Consider the following 26,473-nt stretch of genomic DNA (forward strand, 5'->3'; position numbering starts at 1 on the left):
CCATTCTAATACGTCTTGCTCGTACATTTTTTTGACGTGCACTAATATGATACATCCAAGAAATATGTGGGTTCTGGTTTTACTGGCCTTCCTCTTGAGTTTTATTCTTAGCTAGAAATCTTATAAAATCAAAAGCTTTGTTTCTTTGTTTCAAATCAATTAGTTTGGGGTATGAGAGGAAGAGAGGTTAAGGTTTGCTTATTTTTAAAAGTTTATTTATTTTTTTTAAAAACTATCCCTCCCCTTGTTATAATATCATTTTTAATTTTCAAGAGTTTTTGTTTTTTTATAAATGTGTTTGGCTCAACTTTTCTTTTTTAAAGAGAAGATAAAAAACTAGGCTAAACCCCACACGTTTTGTTTAGATAGCTTTTAGTGTTTTTTCTTTTTTTGCCAAATGCTTTCTTCCAGGAGCTATTTTTTGGGTCTGTTATACACTAAAAAGATATTAAAGTAGAAATAACATTTTGATTTATACTGTTGAGTATATTATAATATAAATTGGTTTAAATATACTCTTGTGACGTTATTCAGTGTAGAACTGTAGATGCCAAATATTTTTATTTTATAAGAAAATCTAATATTACAAGATTAAGTACTGTGAGCTGTGACGGATATAAAAAAAAAAGTTTGATTTGTCCCGATTATCCTTGTGATGTCATAATCAAATCTTTGACGGATCTGGATTTGGTATTGTTCTTAAGCCACCCACCCATTAATTAAACGCCATTATCGGCTAGATAATTAACCTTTAGATAGATAAATTCACCTTTTTTTTTGTGAATTGAAAAATAAATTCACTATGCGCCCAAGCGTCACGTACTAACCTGAGTTAAATCATCATTCATCACCCATTATTTTCTCTTTTGTTATTTCTGTCACTTTAAGTTTTCATAAAGCAACGCCTCGTATTCTTTTTGTGAAAGTCATTGTTGGAAATGTATGTGTAGCATTTTCGTCTGTCGTGAGCTCCAAAGATTGCTGCAATAATGAAATCATGCTCCACCTCTATTCACCGGGTTGAAAATTTTCTAATATAGACAAATATAAAGGCATTGAATAATAATAATAATAATAATAAAGGCAGGGCCGTACAACCAAAAGTTTCTGTTCTTCTAATGTGACATAGCTTCAGAGGCAATTATCCACTACTACTAGCACCAAAAACCAAAAAAACAAATAAAAAAGACGCAATTTTCCATAAATTTTTGAGCCAGGCGTTGCGCAAACGTACCACTATCGCATGAGAAAATTATTGTTGCAAATAATAATTATTTAGGAAAAAAAGTTTAAGTAAGTTGAGTTATGGAAATTTACCAGTCTCAAGTTTACATCTTGTGTGGCCCTTGTTTATGTAATGCATTTTATCTGTTTGGTACTTTGGTTAACAAGAATGAGCAACTATGTACATTGAAATATATATTTCACTCGTTGTATTATTAGAAAAAGAAGTAATCTAAGAATATTATAATAAAAGTAGATTTATTCTTAGATTTCTTCTTTTTATGATAATGACCTAACAACGAACCTAATTGTCAAATTTGTAGCAATACTAGATTACCCCAGTAAGTAGATTAAAATACGTCCTTAGTTTCATGTTAGTGAGAGATGCTGCAATGGCTGGCGAGAAACAACTAACCAATAATCTACATCTCACTATCACCGTTTTTTTCCTATAAATAATTCTACGACAAAACACTCTTGCAATCCCAATCGAGCTAATGGATAAAAATCGAAACTTCTAATAGTTTTTTTTTTTTTTTTCCAATGGTTAAGATGAGTCTATCTACAATTTTCCGAGGAATTCATTGATACACCATGCTTACAATCATTTCCAACGATGTTTTCGTAGTGTTGAAAATATCTAGTTTTGTTGTGTTATGACCCCTCCGTCACATGTTCTGCCAGTAGAAGTAGGCCTCACTGGCTCGACCCCATAACATAGAATTCTTTTTATATCAATTCATAATATGGAAATCTACCTGTTTATGATAATGACCTAACAACTAACCTAATTGTCAAATTTGTAGCAATATTAGATTACCCCAGTAAGATGTAGATTAAAATTCGTCCTTAGTTTCATGTTAGTGAGAGATGCAATGGCTGGCGAGAAACAAGTAAACAATAATTTATTTCTATACACACTGAAAATACACAACGACCACACTGAAAATACATCAATGCAATGGCGTCACTCATTCTAATCCAAAAACTGACTTATAGAAAGGAAAGAAATGCCATGAAGTAAAAAGGAAAACCAAATGAAACGGACAAACATATTCCAGACTCAATAATTTTTCTACCTCCTCACCACATGGTACCAATTTGAACATCATTGACCTCACTCACATGACAATCTCCGGCTTCAGAATATTTGACTTGATCTCCTTGTGCGGCAAAACAACACCACCATTGCTGTAAATTTCATCACATACATGGACATCTTCTCCAAGGATGGTCATATTATCCACTCGAGCCCATTGCCCAACAGTTGAATGCCACCCAACAATACTGCTGGATACACAAGCATGCTTCTTAACTCGGACTCCACGCATTATTGTGCAGCTTTTGAGTCTAACACCTTGCTCAATAACGCAGCCAGGACCAATAGCAACATCAGGTCCAATGAGGCATCCCTCGCCAATTTTGGCTGTCTCATCCACAATGACATTCCCTACAATTTGAGAGCCACTGGCCAACTTAGAAGATGACTTCTTCCTCAATGAGTCCAGGTAAAGCCTCAGGCCAGCAATATAATCCCTCGGTTGTCCAATGTCCATCCAAAATCCTGGCAGGACCATTGCATATAGCTTTTTCTCGGAAGCAATCTTTGGAAACACCTCTTTCTCGATAGAAGTGGGCCTCAGTTCAATTCGATCCAAAACAGAGGGGTTCAGCAGGTAAATTCCAGCATTGATTTTGTTACCAACAAACAATTTCGGTTTTTCAACAAATTTATCAACCTGCCCTGTGCTCTCTTCCATCACAACCACGCCGTACTTTGATGGCTCGTCAACCTACACAAGTAGATGAAAAATGATATTGGATTCTCCAACTTGTATGCATAGTCTTAAATGTCAGCAATGGGATTTTATGTTTCTGTCAAATCGATTACCTTGGTTACCATTATGGAAGCCTCTCCTCCATGGTTTTTATGGAATTCAATCATTTCTTTGAGTGGATACTCACTGATAACATCACTGTTGAGAACAAAAAAGGGTTCTCCAGAGTCATCTATCAGCTTATCCCTGGCAAGAGCCAGAGGACCTGCTGTTCCCAATGGTTCAGTTTCCTGAGAACATGTGATCTTGATGCCGAGCTTTGTTTCAAAATCCTTCAAGAAATTCAACATAACCTGCAGTATGGAAGTATTACACCAAATTAAAAATAAATAAACTTTAGCCATATAAATATTTTTAAGCATTGACTAAAACAATGTTGCAAGGAGAGACATCTTTACCTCTGGTTGGTAGTTGATGGCTAGCACCACCTCAGTAACTCCAATGGCCTTAAGGGCCTCTATCTGAAAAACAAGCCAAATTAAAAGGTAAATCAGTAGGCTACACAATTATGTAAAATTAAGGAAATAGAAATAAAGGATACATACTCATGCTATATGCACACACAATGTCTTTTTTCATTTTTTATCAGATATCTAGAATATATAAATCAGATTTTTTTTCCCTAAAAAAATTGATAGATCTCTGTTAAATAGAAGGGAGGGCATCAAATGCTGCATGGAAAAGGGATTCTACAAGAAAAAAAATCCTTAACTCATTTCTATAAATAACAGATGTAAACCTTCCACAAAAAAGAAAAGACTTAAAATAGCTTTTTACCTGATGCAGAATCATAGGTTTGTTAGCAAAATCAACAAGAGGCTTAGGAAAACTGAGTGTCAGTGGCCTCAGCCTTGTTCCAAACCCCCCAACCAGAATCAATGCCTTCATTGTGATGTGCCCTTAGCTTTTCCTGTAAATTTATATATTAGAAGTAGATCAAGATACGTAAACAGAGAATACAATCTGGAATATGAGCACATAGTTACCAATTTGTCCTATAAATATCAATACCCGGAAAGAAAGAAAAACTTGCGCATAACACCTAAATGAACAACTGGCAAGTAAGTTGAACCTGAGCTAGCAAGTAATCTTCTGAGTCTGACACAGATCCATTTACGTGTCACTATGTGAAAAATAAGCTAGAGCTTGAACGTAAAAACACACGGAAGTTTTGACCATATATGAAAAACAACGACACAATCCACCGATACACAGCTAAAGTTTTTAATGAGAATGACAAAGTGGCTGAAGTCTGATGCAAGCTGCTCCATAAATGGCGCCAAATATACGCTCGAATCAAGGTGCATGGTAAAATATTTGGTATTATATGGCAGTTAAAGTATGCGGCCATTTCCTTCTTTCAATGGGAGAAATTTTCACATATAGATTTTCATTAAAAGAAAATATCCACTTGAGAATCTTTTGAAGTGAAACCATTGCATTAATTCAGTATGAGAACCAAATACACACTTCAAATGGGAGCATTTGGCTACTCTGTCAACAACATTTGAAGCCAAAAATAAATGAAACAAAAGAGTTAAAAGTAAAATTCGTGACATAAATGAAAAAAAGGATTGCAATAAGATCACATGAATTGGTTTGAACAAGCATTATTGCATGACATATATTTGCAACTGAATAGTTTATCCAACGTTTTTGCAAATGAAAAACCCTTACTCCACCACATTACTCTATTTTTTTTATGACATATAATTCAAATCCTCTGTATCAGGTTCAATAAGAAATTTCACAAATCCATGAAAATTTTAGTGAAATTGCTGAACAGAGAAATCAATTGAACACAAAACGAAAGGAAAAAGAACAACAACAACAGAGAGAGAAAGGGAGTTACGTTCCACACAGCACCAGATCTGAGTAACACACTGTAATATCTATCATCAGAAATCAAAATCAGAGCGAAAATTCCAAACCAAAAAAAAAATAAAAATCAGGAGCACGAACGTTGCTATTAAATAATCAGAATTCAGAAAGAACGTGCATGCATTGATTGATTAGAATTTAGAACAGAGCAAAAGCGAAACGGCAATAGCATTGTTAGAATGAGAATTACCTATAGATTAGATTCGCGAGAGAATGAAAAACCGAACTGAGTCGACCCCAACCCGGACCGAGTCAATGCGGCGAGTCGGAATCCAGAACTAGAATGAATTGAAGAAGAGAAGTGAAGAACCCCCACGTCCACTTGCGTCTCGCTGACTTCCTCTATATATAACAACACGCACGCGCCAACGATAATTCTAACTACTCTTTTCTCATTTATCTTTTATCATTTATCATTTATTTATTTATCTCTTTCTAATTTACTCTCTTCGACTAAAATTAAAAAGAACTCTTTCAAATTTACTAATATCATCATTTAATTGATTAATTAATAATTATGTATTGTTGTTTTCAGTTTTGATTTGACCACAGTTCAATCAATACTGTTTCATTTAACATTATTCATTTTGCTTCTTCATGAATTTTATTTAATTAATAACTCTATATTTAAATATATTTTTTATGCTCAACGCACCAATGATTGCTAGAATAATGATAAAAAAAGAATTGCTAGAATAATTGCAACAAATATATCTTACTGTCAATTTATGATTGGATAAATGATATATTTTCTTTGCGTTAATATCTATTCTTTATATTTTAGCTATCACTATGAGCTTGCTTTAAAATAAGAGGAATGGTAATAGTATATTTTTTTAATAATTTTATTATTGATTTAAATTTATTAAAAACATAAAGTCAAGATGAGAACCCATTAAATAAAAAGTTAAATCTATAAAAAAAAATTGCAACTACAATAAATATCATTCAATAATTAAAAAACGTGGTTCAAAAAGTGTTTACTGATGATAATATTTTAAAAAAATAATTATCCAATGGGCGTGCGCGTAGTTTCCCTTATTTGGGTGTCGGTGACTTCCTCCGTAGTTTCGGATTTTGGCCAGTTGCTCTGTTTGTGTTAATTTCAATCTTCTTTTGTTTTCGTAAATCGTAATTATAACCTCTTACTTGCTTATTATTATTATATTTGTACTTTATAAGCTACCAAAATTTGTGCCTTCTTCACCCTTTCTGTTCTCTATATGATTGTGATTGTACCATGTGATCGAAATTTCCTTTCCTGTTCAATTCTTCTTTTTCCTTCTTTTTTTATTTAATCTGGATGTAAATTAAATGTATAGTATTTATTTAAAATTTTATCTTATTCTTATCACAAATACTAATAAAATAATTCGGTGATAGTTTCATCACAATTTTAAATAATACTAATGTGAAAAAGCTTTCTGTTACTATCTATTTAAGATAGATTAGACATGCAAGTTAAATTCAAACTTCTGATATTTATACTACTTTTCATTTTTGTTTTTAAATACCCTCCTTTAAATATAATTCAACAGATCTTTTAACAATAATTCGAATATTATTAATTCACTATGTTATGACGGTTGGTTTAGTTTAACTATTTAAATAAATTCACAATTGACATTTCCCAATCGTGGCGGTAATTGTGGCCAAAATGGCATATTCCTGTGTTAGATACTCTACATTTTTTTTCTCCCTCTTAAATAATTATTCTCATGCTTTGATTTGATAGTCAAAAACAGTTTTGTTCTTTCTAAAATATCTGAACATAAAGATAAAAATAATAAATTAGAATAGATAAGTAGTTAAGATTATAAGATAAAGATAAAATGAGAATGGTTTGAGATGATTGAATTTTTTTGTTTAATTTTTTTAAAGGATTTTTGGGTTAATTTTTAAATTAAATTAAATTTGAAATTACAATTAAGAAGTATACTTTAAAATAAATCATTTGAGTCGATTAGAGTGAGAATAAATTCTAAAACTCTCTTATTTAATAATAACTCTTAAAAATATTATTCTTTTCAAGAATAACTCCTACAAATATTCTTATTTCTTAAAATTTATAATATGGGGTTTTTTTTATTATTAATTTTCCTTAAACTTGGTCACCCTAACATCAGTGACATGGTATTTCTTGTGGTCTGGTTCACTCACAATATATTTTTAAAATTAAAAGGTTATGGCTTTCTTATGTTCATTTATGTTGTTTCCTATATTTTTCTATTAAATAAGTGAATAAAATAAAAATTCTATAAAATTTAAATTTTACTATAAAAACCTGACTTTTTTGTTTGTATATTTTCGTGGGCAATAAAATTCCTCACCAAAGTAGTAGAAATTAACGACAGATTTTGCTTGAATCAGAACAAGGGGTGGCATAGTCAACATCAATTTTTTTAAAAAGTTTTACTTAAATTGTTATATAAAATTATTTTTGCTACTCCTCTCCTATCTCAAAAAATATAAAAAAAATTGTTTTATTAATCTAATTATTCTGTTTTCTCATATACATTATTCTTATACTTAAGACAATATTATATATATATATATATATATATATATATATATATATATATATATATATATATATAAACATTAAATTTTTTACATGTCTTAAACTCATGAAATTTTAATTTTTTTTATTAAGTATTATCTTTTTGTTGTCCCCCTTTAAATAAAAATGTTGCCATGTTATTTTAATTGACTATAGTGGGTTTAGAACTAAAATATTAGGGGTTGTGTGATGGTGTGAGACATATCTGATATATGTTTTTTTTTTCCTTCTGAAATAATTAAGGTATTCTAATAATTAAAAGTTATGAGATTAATTTTTGAGAAGTGAAGTAAGTTTTATCACTTTCAATAAAAAAAAATTCATACGCAAGGAATTCAACTTTGTTGGTGATTTATGTTATTTTAAATTTTCTTTAAATTGGAGTCAAATTCTCGAAAGGGGTGATTTCATGTAAATGACGTAACTATACGTGTTGAATTTTGAATTCCCTTTGACATTATGATAGGTCTTAGATCTGGTCATGTTGCTCTTTTGGGACATTGAGCGCCTTGGTCTTATTCTTTACTATTAGATTTGATCAATGCATGTGCGATGATGCATGAGAAAAATACGAAAAACCATACATTGAATAAAATAATTTTCATTTTTATACATTAGAAACTTTTTTCAAATCTTCTGCTAGGTATGAGAAAACTGATGATTGGATAAGCTCAGGATCAAAGTCATTTTGTTCCAACTATGGTTAAATGAATTGCTATATTTTAACAACACCCTTCTAGTTATTGAAAAACTTGTACAAACGGTATAATTTTATTGTTATATATGATTTACTTGCATAAAATAAACACAACTGAAAATAAAAAGAAATATTTGTCTTTATTTATTCATTTTCAAATATTATTTTCTAAATTTGATCAATCTCAATTTATGTTATTAATACAATTTTTGTAATATTTATATATTTGAATTTTGTAAATTTGAGTTTTAACGTAATATATTAAATAAATGTACTATATTGATAATTATTTATTTAAATATAAAAAAACCAGTAATTGCTGGTACGTGAGCTTGAAATTCTGAACATAAAATTCAATATGTCATTGTCATGTGAGCAACTGTTTTTTTTTTTCATTGGCAAAAAGTAATTGTTAATTTGTGAGTGAGTGAGAGGGATTTTATTTCTCCCTTACATATCTTTACATCTTTACGTTGATAACTTTACATAATTTAACCCAATGTGACATTGTGGATTTTAGTAGAAATTAAACTTTGCATGTAAAATTGTACTACTGTAGACAATAACAGCTTCCCAACCCACACGTGGCGCAGATAAGCTGTCACGGAGTATTATTAAAATGCTTCTGCTGCAAAGCCAACATTGCTATTATTCAAATGAAGTAACTTGACCCATATGCCAGCAATGAATTCAGTGCCAGTGCATTCACTTCCAAAATCGGACACCCCAATTGCTTCATGTTATGTAAACCCTACGTCATAATGTTACTTCTCCTGTAAACAATGCATATCATGTGTATAGAAAAATGATTTAGTGTCAAGGATATATATGTATAATAAATATTGCTACTGTTCAGAATATAATGAATCTTTCTATTTTTACTTTTTAAAGAATACTATAATTTTATATTCTCTTTCTATATTATTAAATTTGCATGCAATGACATAAAAAATTATATAATTTAAACAAATAATTTAAACATCATTTATATGATTATTTTTCTTGATTGGATCTTACGAATTTTTTTTTTGAACATGTTGACTAAAGAATCAATAAATTAAATAATTTCACTAAAAGTCAAGGTATAATTATATTAATAATATCAAACATTATATTTTCTAATAATTTTAGTTTTGTTTTGTTAATAAATTCTTTAAGAATACCAACATTAATTTAAGTGAAATCAGATTTGATTTCTCATAAGGTATCATGTCTTTGAGAAAAAAAAGTAATTAAAGATGGTTAATCAAATTTATTGACAAATATCATTCATCAACAAAACTGATAAAATACAATATGATTAACATAGAAAATATTTAACAACATATATTAACAACCTTTCTTCTATATACGAAAGAAAAGGTTTTGACCCTTTGACAAACACTGTCCAACAAAAGTTATTTTGATATTAGCTACCTCACCTATTTGATTTTGATTAAGAGGCCATTACTAAAACTAGTGTGCGGCAAGATCAAGATCCAACTACTGTGATGCCAACCACAAGATTAGCATAAATACTAGGTTGAATAAATGAGGGGAATTTATTTGGCTACCGATTTTTTAATGGTCTCCACAAATTGATAGTTCCATTTTTCAAATATTAGTTCGTTGCTGATTAGTGATTAGTAACCGGTTGCAAATTGGAAACCGCGATTTTGTCTTATAAGCTACACAATATAACATACCACTCTCAAACGATGATGTGATGAGAAGAGCCCAATTTATGGTCTAAGACAGTCTTATTTAAGCCATTGACTGTGAAATTGGAGAAGCACCAGAAATATGGATCCGAGAGCATCTTCTCTGAGAGCTAATTGACTGTTAGGCCCAGCTTCGCTTTCATGGAATGATTCCTACTTGTTATGTTTTGTTTTCCACCAAAAAGAAAAGAAAAACTACTTTTACATTATTCGGATGACAAAATTAGGAAATAAGTAAGAAAAAGTTAACCATAATATCCAAATTTTTGTTCTACATTCTAGTTTTGTTGAAAATGCTTCATACTTTCATCTAAAAAAAAAAAGAAAATCCTTCTTCTTGCATCTTGTTGGCTGTTTTATTTTGGTTCAGACAAAAAACTATTGGCTCAAAATGATGGAAGAGGAAGTCCCATCAGAGGAGTCTTTCTTGGGGGCCTATGGAAGTTGAAAGAGTCCATGACAAAAAGGGAAGAAACACGTTAATTTTGTAGACATGGAATATTTGAATTTTATCCCATGAATCTTAAGAAAAAAAGAATTTGATCTGGATTGAAATTTAGCGAAAGCAAAAATGTTATGAATGATATCAAATCGTGTATTAATGAAAGTATCATATTATTGATTTTATGGTCAAAATGCTAATAACAAAAAGGAGTCAATTAAATCAAAAAGTAGTTGAGCTGGATTGAGATAGGCTCTACCCTAATATTAATCAAGTTAACAATATTTTAAACAATACGATCCAGTGTCATAGGAAAAGCCCAATCCAATATGAAAAATACTCATTGGATCTATTAAACAAAGAAAGACTTAAATAAATTCGAATCAAATCCTCAGCATATTGTTGAGCCTCAAACATTCAGCTAACTAACTAAATGAGAGTGTAATCACTCTACTTTCACTAACAGATGGAACAAGCCGAGACCAGTAAGAAGCCAATAATCCATTACAAACAAAAGGAAGTTGAGTACGTGTTTAGTTTAGCCTTACGAAATTAATTCTGAATTTATAATTAATTTTAAATATATTTTTATATGTTTGATTTTTTATGGAAAAGAATTAAAATTGATTTTGGGTCTATAATTGATTCCGGATAACATCCAAACATAAATCGCATTACTTTAAAATTAACTTTAACCACAATCAATTTTATCAACTTTTATCCAAACGCACGCTGAATACATGTTTAGTTTAGTGTTAGAAAATTAATTCTAAATTCATAATTAATTTTGAATATATTTCTATATATTTGATTTCTCAATGAAAAATAATTCAAAATTGATTTTGGATTTAAAATTGATTCTGGACTAAAGTAATTTTAAAAGAACTTCTACATTGAATCCAAAATTTTATATTTAATTTTACTCATAACTTGATTTTATAATAAAACATCCAAACATAAATCATATTACTTCAAAATCAATTTTAACCACGATAAATTTTACCAACCCTCATCCAAACACACGGTGAATTGGGTAAAATATGGTTGCACATACTAATTTAAAGGATTACATTTATACCTACCCAACTATTACATGCCAGCATACTAACTTCCGGTGCATATAACTTTACTGGACAGTTTATACAATAAAATAAAATATACATAATGGTTAAGAATGTTACATAGGTGGAAAATACTTCCTTCCAAGCCAGATATCACTCTTCTAGTCTTCTGTGGTGTTAAATACTGGAGCTAGTCACGGTTATTCACACGCCATGAAACAATACAAACATGTATGATGCCTATGTTATGTATACCACTGCCCGTATGTTCATATACATTGCCGAACCACTATCTAACAATTGGGTCAAGAGCCTCTGATAAACCATGACATCAAGTGGGGGACTCGGCCAGAAGAAGAGTATGCCACCAACCACAAGCAACATTTTTGGGTACACAACCTTCAATGATGACTTCAGAAGGAATGTTTCGGTCAATTACGTCACCGAGGCCCAGCTGCAACGCCCAGAAATCACAACTTAGAAGAGATGATTCCACGACAATGTTACTAATACCCAACACTACTCCTAACTTAAAATAAATGTGGTCAGATAGAAAATTCCAATAGTGTTCGCAGTTTAAAAGATGAAATAAAAAGATATTTGTATAACGGTAGTGTGATATAATCACCTGTCCATATTTGTTCCATCCCCAGCAGAAAACTTTTCCACCCTCTTGAAGAACAGAAACAAAAGAAAGAAAACTAATTAGAATCTATAAAAATTAGACATGCCAATTTACATACATGTTTTTAATTGCCAATAAAATAAAAAAAATTCAACAACACTTATTCACAAGACCTTGATAACTATTGCAAAAGTAAAAACAGTAATGTACTATATGAATTTAAAGTTTTGCCAGCAATCTTATTCGGCATGATATTTAACTAATTCATGATAAACCCTCTCCAAGGATTTTTCAGTTTTACTAGCACCATTGTCATTAAATGACTTCAATAATGGAAGCCTAACTTGACTAGGCAGCTATGAAAATGACATAAGCAGGTGTATAGTGTTTATAGGATGGTATACCTGTTACTAAAGCAGTGTGGCGAGCACCGCAAGATATATTCTTTGCACGCAAATTATCCAAACTCGGAGAATCCAGTAGTCTTGGTAGAGTCTGCTTAAAAATTGAAGTTAACAATTAAAAAACTGAAATTACAGATTGCCTCTTATAGAATTGTCAATACCACATGCTTAACAGGTCTTTCAGTGACATCAATATTTATGATGAATGCACAATCACAGTACACTGGTGATTGATATAATCTAGTAATTATGTTTTGTTTTAGCGACAAACTGAGTAGTGAATCTATGGGATGACACTAATTACAGCATACCTCAGCTTGATCAGCACCAGTTCCCAACTGCCCAAACTGATTCTCACCAAATGCATACACATCACCATCAGCAGATGTACAGACTGTATGCCACAGTCCTGCAGCAACTCTCTCTATGTGGATACCCAATATGGAAGATACACAAGTTGGGCTTAGTTCATCATCGGTAATTCCTTGCCCACACTTGATAAAAAACAAGATGACATAAATAAAGTATAGTGAACAACACCATGCATTGACCAACAGGTGACAAGAAATATGAAATATTGTAAAGGAATAGAATAGATAATCCCTTGTTAGAGTGAACCACATCTTCAACATCTACATTGCTTTTGTCCACCATATTCTACTTTACCTTCAGATTGATCCTTAAGAATGGTTAGGGGATGACAGTATCCAAGCAGTTCTGTAGATGAATATATTTCAACCAAGTATAGTATAATTTAGTTCGGTTCACGTGTACGATAAATACTTCCACAATCTCAGGCAAGTGAAAGCAAAATTTTAATCAGGTACGAGTTGCACTTCACATTTTTCACAGTACCAAGGAAGTATTAGATTGAAAAATAAACAACAGGATGTTGGTGACATGACATGCAAAGTGAAGTAATTCTGAGCATGGTGTGCTCCTCATTATCAAGGGTCACCCTATTATCTGATAACATCTGAATGATAAAAGGACTGGAAAAAAAAAGTAAAACTAATTTCTCATGAAAATAAATTCAACGCCAAATTGGAGCTGGACAAGAGAGGGTTTAAGTTCAGTGGCTTACAAGAATACTGCATCAGAATGGGATTTTCTAATATTAGGATTTAGGAACCATGCGAGCAAACTACAGGGTTGCAAACATCAGAAGATTTTATTTACAATAGATACTGACAAAAATTGCTAAAATGGAAAAGCTCTGGAAGTTTGATCTGTTATAACATACCCAATACATCAAAAGTCTTTTCTACAGAGCCATGAAAAAAAAAATTGGGAATATGCAGGTGACAGTATATAATTACTAATTCAGCAAGTTTCATTGCCAAATAGAATATGAACTTGCAGTAGTACAAAATAATATTCTAGTTCACTTTAAATTTTACCTGTCCATAGAGTCCCCAACCAAAAGTAAGCAAGGCTCCAGCATCTGTCAGCTCAACAGATAGATATTCCAATATTAGCACATATGAATTTACCAAAGATAACATATAAGAGATTTTGGAAACAAAATAAGCTAACTAAGCAAGTTTCTATGATACTGATAGTATAAATTAACTCCTAATCTAGTATCCAACACAACAGTATTTATAGATAATTATTTTCACAAGTCTATGGATATTTTGTTAAGATATTATTTCTCCTTCTTGTCAAATCATACAATTCCTGGCCAGTCCATTCCATCCATTAAGAAACTAGGTTTCTCCTTCTAAACAGTAAACACCACTAAGCACAACATTTAACACCAGGTAGGTAAATTACAACATTATAAACAAAGCATATGGATGTTTTCATTTTAGGTTCTTTAAAGTAACTAAAATGCAGTCCAGTTGAGTTGCTGAATAGACCGACACATATGTACCTGTAATTACTGCACTATGTCGACCTCCGCAAGCAATTCTCTTTATATAACTTCCAGGAACTCTAAAAGTTTGTCCCTCTGAATCCATGTTTCCTCGAGCCAGTGTAGCAGATCTATCTTTACTATAATAAGAGGAATCAATACAAGGAACAAGATGAGGAGTGGAAACCATGCGTATTCTGGAACCCAAACCAAGCTGCCCTTCACCTCCATAGCCCCAAGCCCACACCAGTCCTGTATCTGAAACTCTCAGAAAACTAGAATCAATGATAAGTCTTAGACATCATAGTTGATGCTTCAACCAAACCACGCTACACAATGGGAAGAGTAACATACATAAAATCTTAGATTTATGTGTAAAAATACTCCATAAAAAGGTCCTGTACCTGATAACGCTAGCGTATGACGTCCACCAGCAGCAACACTAGCTATCCTTATCCCTGGATTTAGTGTGACTAGACACGGGAATGCTGTCAGACTATCATCACTGGATGACGAGCTTTCAGCTGTTTGCTTTGCTGAAGACACTCTCCTTCGCTTTGTACTTTCTTCTCCACTGTTACTGGAGGCAGTACCTCCAGTAGATCTTGAGCCTTGAGAACGAGGGCTCACTATTGCAAAACAACTCCAAATCAGTCACCAAGAACAAGGGCTCATGGTCCCCCCCAGGGAGGGATCATTGGAGGAAGTACATCCAGGTGGGGAATGAGGGTTCATCATAGAGGGTAAAACCATAAAACCTTTTTTCTTCTTTCTTTTCAGATTCCAAAGATTCTATCATATATCCCCCACTCCTTTTTTGGTGCACCTTGGCATGCTTAGACCTCTCCTTGGGAGGGACGGCTAGCTGTACATAAACGGTCATCATAAAGAGGTCAAACATACCTTGCTCTGTGGACACTTGACTATGCCTTCCTGGCACATCTTTCTCAAGACTTACCCCTGTTGATGGTTCACCAAATACCCTCCCAGAGGGAATACATTCTTTCCATCCCCATGTATAAACTGCTCCATGTTCTGCTAAGGAAAAACAAAACATATTTATAGATTGATACTCAAAAGAAAACTTTGCTTAATGGAAAAGACATAAAACTCTTTCCCAATAGGATGATATTGTTGAATTTATTTTTGACGTTACTTTCTAAAGCAATATGAAAAGGCCATTTAGAAAATCAAAACTAGAGGTTCTATTTTAGTTTAGGCCTTCTCCTTTTAGTCTCCATCTCGTTTCTTCTTCATCTTCATTTTCTCTCAGGGAGGCATGGTAAGGAAATCCACCTTACCTGTTACAGCAACACAATGAGCCCATCCTGCTGCAGCTTTTACAATAGAGGCTTCCGTTGGAAGAGGGAAAGGCTCTGGAGTTTCCTTTATAAATAAACAAGAAAAGTTAGTTTGTTGGCAAAGAAAAAAAGAGATAAAAAGAGAGAGAAAACTGGGTCATTCTATTCTATACATAGTTATGCATTACCCCATGCTTGCCAGAAGTCACATAGCTTTGGCCTAGATCATCTGTTGAGCCCCATGTGATGAGCTTCCCCGATTCTGATTAAGGACGTGCACGTGAGCAATGGTGAATGCTTTATACAAATAAAATGGTAAAAGAAAACAAGCGAATAGAGAGATAAAGGAACCAAATACGTACACACGAGCATTGAAAGAAAAAACATGGCCTTAACCCCAAATACACCCAATTAAATTATTTAGAACAACATCAACACAAGGAAGTATTACAATGCATTCCATAAGAATGAGGAGCAAGAGATTGGCAAAAAGTAGTCTCAAAGTGAGACAGTAGTGAAAACCTTACAAAATTCCAAACAACCTGTCAAACTTATCTACTTGGATTTGAGTATTTAACCAACCTAACAAAATACGACCCCATCAAAGTTCAAAAGCAATACTTTATTTAATCAAATTCAAATTATAAAAAAAAATACAAAAATCACTGTTCAGTCAGACACAACTTAAGAGAAAGAGCCCCCTACAAAAACTTGGGTAAAATGTTATTTAGATACTTCAATTTCGGTCAAAATTGGTTTTAATCCCAATATATAAACTTCATCTTTCTTTATAACTTAGAATAGTTGGATGAGAGATGAAATTCACTAATTATCAATAATACGAACACCAAAATTATTACTTTTAAAATATAGGAAGTAAGACCAATTTTGACCGAAAACTGATACAGAAAAAAAATAAAAACTCCAATGAGAATAAAATCAGAGAATGAAGCTGAAGCTGCTGAACTGAGTTGATTTTCTGCTTCACCCTTCCATCAACAGAGCTCAACAACTTGCCCTAAACCTGCTTAATTTTCAAATCCAAACCATTTTTGAAGAAACAAAAGGGACCAACCAGACCACATGGAAAACAAAGCCTCCAATTCTTTTTTTTTTTTTTAAAAAAAAAAGAGCAAAGGAACAGTGACACACCAGATATAGCAATAGCGAATCCACAGCCACCGCCGCAAACATCATTCCAAGAGTAATCACACGGCGGAACCCTAACGGCAACCGGCGTCAAGAGGGGCGTCCTCTGCGGCAGAGCTCCGGGAAGGTAGCCCCACATGTAAAGCACTGTCTGCAATGCCCCTTCCTCGCTTCCCCCACCATTATTGATGGCCATTCCCACTTCCAATTCCAAAGGTCAACAACACAACACAAACACTGTCACACACTTTTTATTTTCTGGCCGTTTCTTCTCGTTGAAGAGAGAGAAAGAGGAGCTTTTGTTTGTGTCTGCCTTTGTTACTTCGGAGTTTGGAGTGGCCAACACATAAAACGAACGAATCATTTTCAGCGGAAGGAGGGTGCCACGTCGGATGCCCACGTGGTTGCTCTTCCACGTGGCGTCGTGCTGCCCGCTAGATTCCTCCGCCATTTCTAGCCACGAGTTCCCGCCGAAGTTTCTGAAAGGGCACGCGCGTTCTGTGATACCGTGTTCACTCATTTTGTCGCCACGTGTTTGATGTAAGTAAAATCTCCAATCATGTGTCGCCACGTGGCATTTTGGAGACCCGTAATGGAAAACACATCATCATTTACCTAGTGAAAAAAATTATTTGATGAAATGCTGAACTTTATAATGATGTTTGTAAGAGTTGTCATGCATGAATACATAAAATTATTTGGAATAGAGTTATATTATAGGCAAGTAAATTAATGACTTAATGTCAATTTTCATCTTTCGTAATTATTTTATTTTGGTTTATTAAATTTTAAACGTTTAATTTTAATTATTTATGTTTCTGAAATTTTATTTTAATTCATTTTTGTGTTTTTCATCAACAAATTTATTACTTAATTAAGTTTTAAATTTTAAAATAATTAATTTAATATCTTTGAGAACCCAGGAATCTCTTTGAGAACCCAACCCCAAAGAAGCCTGCTTATGCAACGTATCTCTTAAACTTAAACCCCCAAAGAAAAACCCTCTCCCCAAGAAGCAAAAGAACACCCACTAATCCAATCGTTTATCGGATTATATTGATCGATACAATAACTATGAACATTCAAATCAAGTTAATTTAATTATTTTAAACTGATTTGGTTAATTGATTTTTATACTTAACATTCCAACCAATTGAAATATTATAATTAAATAATTTTTTTACATGCATTAACATATAATTAAAATTTTATATAAAATAGACGACAAATGAAGATAAAAATTGAAAAAATATAATGATATATTTTTGTCTTAACGCGATGATCAAAACCAACCCGATTCAATCTTTATTAGATTGCTATGGTTCAGATTAACTCTAAGAAAAACTTATACCAAACCAATTCAATTAAACATGACTAGTTTGAGTTTGATTTTACCTTAGACTTAAATCAATCTAACTCATGAACACCCAATACACTTTCAAACTCCCCACTTTCTCAATTAACACACTTTTTTTTTTTTATTCTCTCTTCTCTCATTATCTCCATAAATAACTTATGAGCTAATTAAATGTTCCTTTATAAAAAATATTATTAATTGGTGCGACTTTTATTTGTAGTTAGTTTTTTTTTGTGTTTTCCATACTTGTAACAAGAAAAAAATAATTATTTGTAGGGATTAAAATTCTAGTTACTTAATAATTTTATCAAATATTAAAAAAATTAAAAAATCTATTTAAAAAAATTCGTACCCAAAATGATGCTATTTGTGAGATTAATTATTGTTACTTCTTTTTTTTGTCTTTGATTAGATATCTGTTGGATAGCATTTATTTACTCAGTTTCAAATATATTGTTCTGTATATTTATTTTAGTTTTAAAAAACGAATAATAACAATCAGTTTAAAAAATTTATAAATGATATTCTTTTTCTTAATTGCCACTTTTTCATTGAATCACTATTTAGTTACGGACAAAAAGATTTCTCATTTGATTCTCACGTATTAATGCACCAAAACAAATTATTCCCATGTGTTTTTGGTATATATAGCAAACATTATCACACAAATATTATGACGCATGGTTTCTTCAAGAAAAAATTTAAAGAAAAAACAGAGAATATGCATTTTCTATTAAGCCAGATTGCGTTTTCTTCTTGTCCTTTTCTCCTTCCTTTTGCATGTTGAGCTACTTTCAGCCTGTGCCTTCATGAACTTTCTCTTTTCTCCCCCATTTTTTCTTTATTACTGTGCTCCTGCTCCTTAGTTAGTTCTGTGTGTACACAGTGCCAATAGTGACCACAATTCAGAAATCTGATTTATTTTTTGGAGGGTATCCTCCAAAACTCTCTGTTACCAAGATTTTGTGAGAGATACCTTAAGATGATTTTTTGTAGCACAGCACAGTTAAGAATCACTCATGAAGGTGTCATATATGTGCACACGAGTACAAAACATATACGCATTAATTTTGTATATATAACAGTTTTGACGTTGGTTACACCCACGCTCTCTCTTTGGCCACGAATAAGATTCAGTTAGACAGTTACACAATCATTTTGTGTCGTTGTTAAAGGTTTTAATCACAGACCACAACCACAAATAAGAAATAACATTTTGTTGCATAACGATGAAATGCCCACACAAACTTTTTAATAAAAAAACCAGTCTGATTAGTTGGCTTGACAGGGATCTTCAAGTTCTACAGCCTTCTTGATTTTGAATTATTGCGCATCATTTAATTTATGATGCTTTATGGACCTCTTTTGTTAGATTGTGATATGTTCTTTGTGTGATTTTTTATATTCCCACTCATGAAAAAACCTTTTAATAAAAAAGTTTACTATCTGAAATAAAATTACAAGTATGATTTACTCACTATCTAAAATTAAAAAGTTGTCTATCTTAAGTATCCTATTCAAGAGTTTAAAATAATAATAAATAAATTTTTTAAAAAAATTTAAGTTTCAGTCACTAAATATGATAGTGACCTATAAACAAGGTCATTTAAACCACAATTAATAACTGATTTTGCAACCAAATTTATAAATTAGTTGCTACAATTGATATTTTAGCACCCAAAAACATCAATCACTAAATTGGCCTTTATTGATCATTAGTGTTGTAATGAGATTTCCTTTGATAAAGAAGAACTAAAGAAATATAAATGAGGTGAAAATTTATTGTTGAATTCCTACAAATTCTTTCTCTCAAGTCTTTGTATTTTTTTTTAAAAATCAGCAAAAAGAAACTTCATTAAGAGGAAATAGGTTACCAGGAATACTCATCCCTTACAAACCATGGAAACAGTCAAAGGTTTTATAAGCTAATACCTCCTCTTGCTTAACTGTATAAACATCTTGCAAGCTATGTTCATACTTATTATACTATATTTACACTCCATATCCTGACAGAATTTTGTACATTGTATTTCCTATCATAATTGGTAACCAATAGTTATATCCCTAACTAGCTATTCTCTGTACCTAGTTGGTTTCCTATCTTCATGCATTGGTATGCTCTTAGCAATTGACCCTTCTTGCTCAATTTGTTGCCCATCCCAAATATTGTCACGTTGTTATGTCAACATTTTGGTAGATGTTCATATTTTATTAGTTGCAAAATGTAATTGGCAATGTTATTAAAATCAAATTAGGCATTGACTCAATCAAGATATCAAGACAATGGGTCATTGGTCGATAATAACATAGCTTCTGACTTAGTGGGTATGCGTTTTAATTATTTTCAACAACTTATCTTTATAAAAACATCCTACAACTTCCTTTCCACCTCCATACTCATAAGCTACTTTCATAAATTTAATCAAAGAAACTCTTTTAAATACTTCATAATTCTCAAACTTGTGCTTCAACTACTTATTTCAACCCGGTACATGAATGTAGTATGCTATTTTTCATTTGCTCTTCAAGTGTTGTCACTTTCTAAAATCTATTTTGCCATTAATATGTATCTTCCATTACTTTCAATCATTTATTTCTCAAATGACTTTCCATATCTTCATAGAAATCATTTCTAACTTTTGGCATATTCTTTCGCGTGCTTCCAATGCAAATTTGGTCTGTTCTACCATATCACCTCACTACCTGATTATACTTAACATGGACATGTGTCCCACAAAAGTAGAACAACAATGGAAAGATCCCAAAATTCTCATGTAGTATTATTACTTGTTAGATCTCTATAACTATATTATTAAAAACTTAAATTTAATTCAGGTTTCCAAGTACATGAATATTATGTATAAGTTCGGTAGTTGGGAAAGCTCGTTGTCAGTAACTAACTTATTTCACTGTCACAAGATTATATTTTTCATATTTTCAAAAAACTTTTTTTTTTTTGCTTAAAACTGGTAAAGTCACCAATTGGGCTCTGACAGCTGTCCCTGTCAAGACTCAACCTACAGGCCCAGCCCAATAAAAACTAATGCAGACATGTAGCCTCTAAAGATACATGACTTGTGTAGGTTAGAAATAAAAAGGACAAAAATAAATGAGAAATAGAGTATAAAAGATATGTTTAAATGAATTAAAAATAAGAAGAAGTAAAAAAAATTTCTCTTCGTTTGTTTGAACGATTCGAAGAGAAAATAAAATAAATAATAAATTATATCAAAATATTTTGTTAAATAAAAAATAAACATTTTTTCCCACAAAATATATTTATTATTTTTAATTTTAATGTTATTTTTGTGGGGTTACCATGATCGTGTCTCGACAAGTCTCACTAATAGTAAAAAAAAGACCGGGCCTCACAATTTAGATAAGGAAGCCTGTGGTTAAGATTGTTTTGGTAATAATTAGCTGCAGTCAGATCCATGACAAGGCGGTGGGTAATTGCTTCAACGTCGTTTATCAAGAATAATCTCGTGAAGTCGCATTCAGTCATGGCCCCTTTACACGTGATTTCACGTTTGAACTTTGGGCCTTGACAACAACGGTGGTACCATTAGAAAAAGCATGGTAACAGTGAAGCATCATATTAGGGCCCATTAAGTTTGAACTATTGGATGTTTCCCTTGACAATCATTGGACAGCCAATTTTAGGATGAGCGATCGTGCATTTTCATCTAATTATAAACCACTGTAAGTAGTCAGTTAATTCATTTTTATAGTAATTTTTCATTGGTTGTAGTGTAAAAATTTAAATTAGAGATGCATGAACATTAAACCTAAACTATTTCACCAAAATCATACATACTGAATATACGTGACAATGATAGAACAGAATGAAAACAAAAATCATGGTAGGAATAAGTGAAAAACTCCATATGAAAGAAAAACAACTTGTTGTTCATAAAATGAAAACACTTAAATTTTGCAATTGGCTTTCATAAAATTTAGCATTTCTATTTGTTAACAACTTGTTGTTCATAAAATGAAAGCCCAATAATCTCATAAAAGTACGATGAAAGTCCACTATGAATATTATATCACTAGCTAAACCAATCTCATAATTTTGAATAATTTTATCGCATTATAGAACAAGAAAATGAAAGTAGAAAATAAATAAGGACATAAAAGAAATGAAAGTGATAAATTGTTTGCTTACACTCCTATCACCTCCACTAGCAAACAATCTCCATTGAATCTGTGCATTGATGGCCAAGGAAAAATCTTTATTCCATCTTATCTGTAAAATAATTTTTTGTTTCCATACTATAATTACCTAACTAAATCACCACTGGTGAATATCAAATATAAATATGGAATGTTAAAATTTTCATATACTCTTTATGATCTTGCTAATATCGTAGAACTACTGTTGCTTCCATAAAAGCAAGATCAATTGTTGGATCCCACTGACCACAAATGTTTGCCTGATCAATGCAAAATCTTGTTCTTCTGAAGCAAAGTATGTTCTCTTATTTTCCCCAACTCAAAAAGTGAAAAACTTCTTGGAGTGTCAAAACTTGGAGCAGAGATGCCTATGAATACTCCAAAAGACAGCAGCAGTGCGACACCTGTTTTCATAAGAATCTCCTTTTCATTTCTATATGACATTTAATCTGGTGTAAACGCCAGAGGCTCATAAAATGATCTATATCCGAGCTTCATGCACAAAAGAATATAAACATCACTAGAAAAACAACTATGGTTCCCACTATACATTAATTTTGCTGTCTGATCACACTTACCTGATGAAACCAATCCAATAAACATGAATATTGAATAATTGAGCTGAGACAGCTGAGTGCCACTTGATCCAATATTCCTCACCTCGAAAACTTCCAATAAAACAATCTTTAGCTCCACACAACTCATAAAGCTATTCAACAACTTTTGGGACATACCCTTCCCTTTTGAGTTCCTCATAGAGCAAATCAATAATGTTACTTAGATCTATAGAGTCAAGGCATAAACCATCACCAGCGTGAAATTCATGCAAGTGATTCTCAACTTCAATCCAGCTACAACCAGGAGTTTTAGTAATACCCTTCTGTCTCATCAACAATCTCATCCTTGCTGAATCTTCCCACATGTTCAGATTTGCATATATTTTTGATGAGATAATATAATTCCCAGAATTTGAAGGATCCACCTCCAGAATCATCCGTATAACCCGTTCACCTATATCTACATTTTTTTTACTTCGACAGGCACCAAGCAGAGCACCTAATGTAACCTTGTCTGGTTTTTCGGGCATTTTCTCAATTAGATCCCAGGCCTCGTATAAATGACCAGCACGAGCCAAAAGATCAACCATACAAGAGTAGTGCTCAATTTTTGGTACCAATCCAAACAATGTGCTCATCATATCAAACAATCTATAGCCCTCATTAACAAGGCCTGCATGCACACAAGCAGAAAGCAACCCTACAAATGTTATATCATTAGGACGGGCACCTCCACCCTCATCTGACATGCACTGAAATAGTGATAGCGCCTCCTTGGCTTTTCCATGAGAAGCAAGTGCTGAGATCATTGCATTCCAAGAAGCTTCATTTTTTTGGGGCATTTCTTTGAAAACTCTCTGTGCACTGGCCAAACTCCCACACTTAGCATACATATCAATTAACGCAGTAGCCACAAAAATATCATGCTGAAATCCTCGTTGCGATGCATATTCATCAATCTGTTTCCCCAAATCCAGAGCGCCAATGGTGGCACATGCAGAGAGCACTGCAGTCAAGGTAATTTTATTTTCAGTAACACAGTCCTCCTTCATAGCATGGAATAAAGAGATTGCTTCATCCGCCATTCCATTCTGAGCATATCTGTCAAGATGTGAAAATCACAGGATAAATTAAAAATAAAAATAAATTGAGTTTGCAGGAAAACCAAGACAGATCCATGGATACAACCCGTGACGTGGAAACAGCATAATATGGACATGGATAGAATTTATCTAATAATTGTATTATTCACGGAAGTTCTGGTATTAAACTTTGAAAATCAAAGTATAAAACAAGTAAAATGAACCTAGGGTCATTCAAATTGTCCATGCCTCCATGAAGTATTTGACATGACACAGGTACTATTTTGAAGTGTCTCTGCCTGCACTTCTTTGACATGCACAAAGCATACTCAAACCCACTATCTAACCCTACATGCACATCCATACATATATGATAATGCTCATACAAGCCATACAAGACATGGATAAATTTCTCCGTAAAATAGTTTAATTCAGCTTTTGGATAAGCAAAATGGGAGAACTTCTATAAATTAGCTTATGCATAAGCTAAGTTTAGTTCATTGGAGAAGCTTATTTCGTTTTTCTTTCTTATTTTCTTCTCCCAAATGCCTAAGGAGAAGTTTTATCTAAACAGATTAATCTCTGGTAAGAGTTAGTTTGAACAACATACTGACTCACCCTGATATAACAGCATTCCACGTGATGACATCTCTTGCAGCCATGCCATCAAAGATCCTTCTAGCGGACCCCAAATCCCCGCATTTAGCATACATACTAATCAGAGCAGAACCAATATACGAGTTAAGAGTCATGCCACGTTCCACAACAAACCCCTCCACCCACCTCCCCAACTCCAAGTCCCCCAACTCACCGCAAGCCCCGAGCACACTCACCAGGCTCATCTCATCCGGCTCAAACCCATCCCTCCTCCCCATCTCCCCAAACACCTCCACGGCCTCCCTGGCGCAGCCCGCCTTCGCGTACCCGGCGATCATGGAGTTCCACGACACCAAGTCCCTGCGGGGAATTTCATCGAACACCTTGCGCGCGAACGCGACGCGGCCGCAGCGTGAGTACATGGTAATGAGGGAGTGGGTGGTGTGGGGGTCGGAGTGGAGGGCGAGCTTGAAGACGAGGGAGTGGGCGGCGCGGGCGGGGGAGAGGACGGCGAGGTTGGCGCAGGAGAGGAAGAAGAAGGGGAAGGTGAAGTTGTTTGGGGAGAGGGAGAGGGACATCATGCGGTGGAAGAGGGTGAGGGCGAGAGGGTAGTGGTGCCAGGTGGTGGTGAGGGCGCGGATCATGATGTTGAAGGCGTAGTCGTTGGGGTGGGGAGCGATGTGGGAGAAGAGAAGGGACGCATAGGTGAAGTTTTTGAGGTGTATGGCCTTGGAGAGAAGGTGGTTGTTGGGGCTGTGGATGGAGGACTTCACCACCATTTGGGCGTGAACCTGTTGGAGCGTCTTGCTTGATGAACATTGCTTCGCTAAGAAAACTAGACACTTGCACTTGCCGCCAACTGCTACATTTTCAAATGCCAGCTGCCGCCCGCCAACCATCCTCCGCTACCTCACTCCGTTATGTCAGTTACCACACTATTACTATGAGAAATATTTCTCACCTATTAGACCATGAGATACTAATTAGACACATTTTGTGAAAGCAAAAATATACCTATGATCAAAAAAGAGGATTAGAAAGAAATGAATGTTCAAATATCATTCTTCATATTAAAATCAAATAACATTATATTGAATCAAAGATCAAATAATTATCTTTATCTATCATTTATAATGATCATTGTTGTGCTTTCTTATAGAGTGTTCAAAATCAAACTAAATTATTTGTAAACCGTTTAATTGATTCAAAAAAATTAAAAATCATAAAAATAAGAAATGACATATTTTTTTTGTAATTTTATTCAATTTTCAGATGTTATTATAAAAAATTAAACAGATAAGATATTATAATTATATTGATTTTTTATTGTGATAATTAATGATAAATGTTAAATAATTTATTACTTTACATTTGTTTTATAATCAAAATGTATATTTTATTTTCATAAGTTAAAAAGGATGTACTAAAATTGTTAAAAAAATAATGTTGAATATCAAATGATGCACAAATTACTATTATATTACAAAAAAATAGTTGGTAATATTTTTTATATAATTTTAAATAAAATTGAATATAATAATTTTTAATTAAAACATGTTAAAAAAATTAATAAAAATAAAATTCATTTTTAAAATTATATAGCATATATAATAATTATGTAATTTTAGTTGATATATTTAAATTATGATAATATACTAAAAATTAATAAAATCATGAAATCTAAGCGAAAAGATTGATTTGATTTAATTCAAATGTTATATTTTAATTGAATGAAACGTGTATATTTATTTTATTTAGTTTGAATGATTTTTTATCTAAAAATTGAATTAAATGACACCTCCAACACCCTTACATTCACATGAGTTTACTTACAATGAGTTTGTTTTACACAAATCACGTGTTTCAAAGCATGTTGAACGTAATTTATGTGAGAGGAAGTCTTGATATTGAATCGTGGAATCAAACACCATCTTACATTAGTGAGGGATGCAAGTTTATCCTTT

General features: G+C 32.7%; 3 protein-coding genes across 6 annotated transcripts; all 3 read right to left on the minus strand.

Annotated features, from left to right (window-relative positions):
* Positions 1-2,101: 2,101 nt before the first annotated feature.
* GMP1 (mannose-1-phosphate guanylyltransferase 1-like) lies at positions 2,102-5,245 on the minus strand. The gene is given in 5 exon segments (NM_001289311.2): positions 2,102-3,017; positions 3,116-3,355; positions 3,461-3,523; positions 3,840-3,972; positions 5,134-5,245. Coding segments are annotated over 4 exon segments (1,086 nt in total). The 5' UTR covers positions 3,951-3,972; positions 5,134-5,245; the 3' UTR covers positions 2,102-2,345.
* A 6,126-nt stretch (positions 5,246-11,371) lies between these two features.
* LOC100778718 (ultraviolet-B receptor UVR8) lies at positions 11,372-17,073 on the minus strand. 2 transcript variants are annotated; one of them, XM_003544141.5, is made up of 11 exons: positions 16,744-17,073; positions 15,780-15,853; positions 15,592-15,676; positions 15,194-15,325; positions 14,695-14,919; positions 14,309-14,548; positions 13,833-13,876; positions 12,744-12,926; positions 12,433-12,523; positions 12,032-12,075; positions 11,372-11,857 (listed from the first exon to the last, which is right to left on the minus strand). In XM_003544141.5, exons 1-11 carry the CDS (start codon positions 16,934-16,936, stop codon positions 11,735-11,737), a joined length of 1,434 nt encoding a protein of 477 aa, XP_003544189.1. In that variant the 5' UTR covers positions 16,937-17,073; the 3' UTR covers positions 11,372-11,734. The 2 variants fall into 2 exon arrangements, with proteins under 2 accessions (XP_003544189.1, XP_006595895.1); XM_006595832.4 differs by having other exon boundaries at positions 15,194-15,328.
* Positions 17,074-22,146: 5,073 nt separating this feature from the next.
* On the minus strand, positions 22,147-25,510 carry LOC100786038 (pentatricopeptide repeat-containing protein At2g34400). 3 transcript variants are annotated; one of them, XR_417883.4, is made up of 3 exons: positions 24,531-25,510; positions 22,852-23,931; positions 22,147-22,677 (listed from the first exon to the last, which is right to left on the minus strand). XR_417883.4 is itself a non-coding variant. In XM_003545201.5 (2 exons), the coding sequence occupies exons 1-2, from the start codon at positions 25,406-25,408 to the stop codon at positions 22,983-22,985; spliced, it is 1,827 nt and encodes a 608-aa protein (XP_003545249.1). In that variant the 5' UTR covers positions 25,409-25,510; the 3' UTR covers positions 22,147-22,982. The 3 variants fall into 3 exon arrangements, 1 of the variants encoding a protein (XP_003545249.1); XR_417882.4 differs by having other exon boundaries at positions 22,147-22,765; XM_003545201.5 differs by having other exon boundaries at positions 22,147-23,931.
* Positions 25,511-26,473: the final 963 nt, after the last annotated feature.

Source organism: Glycine max, chromosome 14, assembly GCF_000004515.6.
Source record: "Glycine max cultivar Williams 82 chromosome 14, Glycine_max_v4.0, whole genome shotgun sequence".
Lineage (NCBI taxonomy): Eukaryota > Viridiplantae > Streptophyta > Magnoliopsida > Fabales > Fabaceae > Glycine > Glycine max.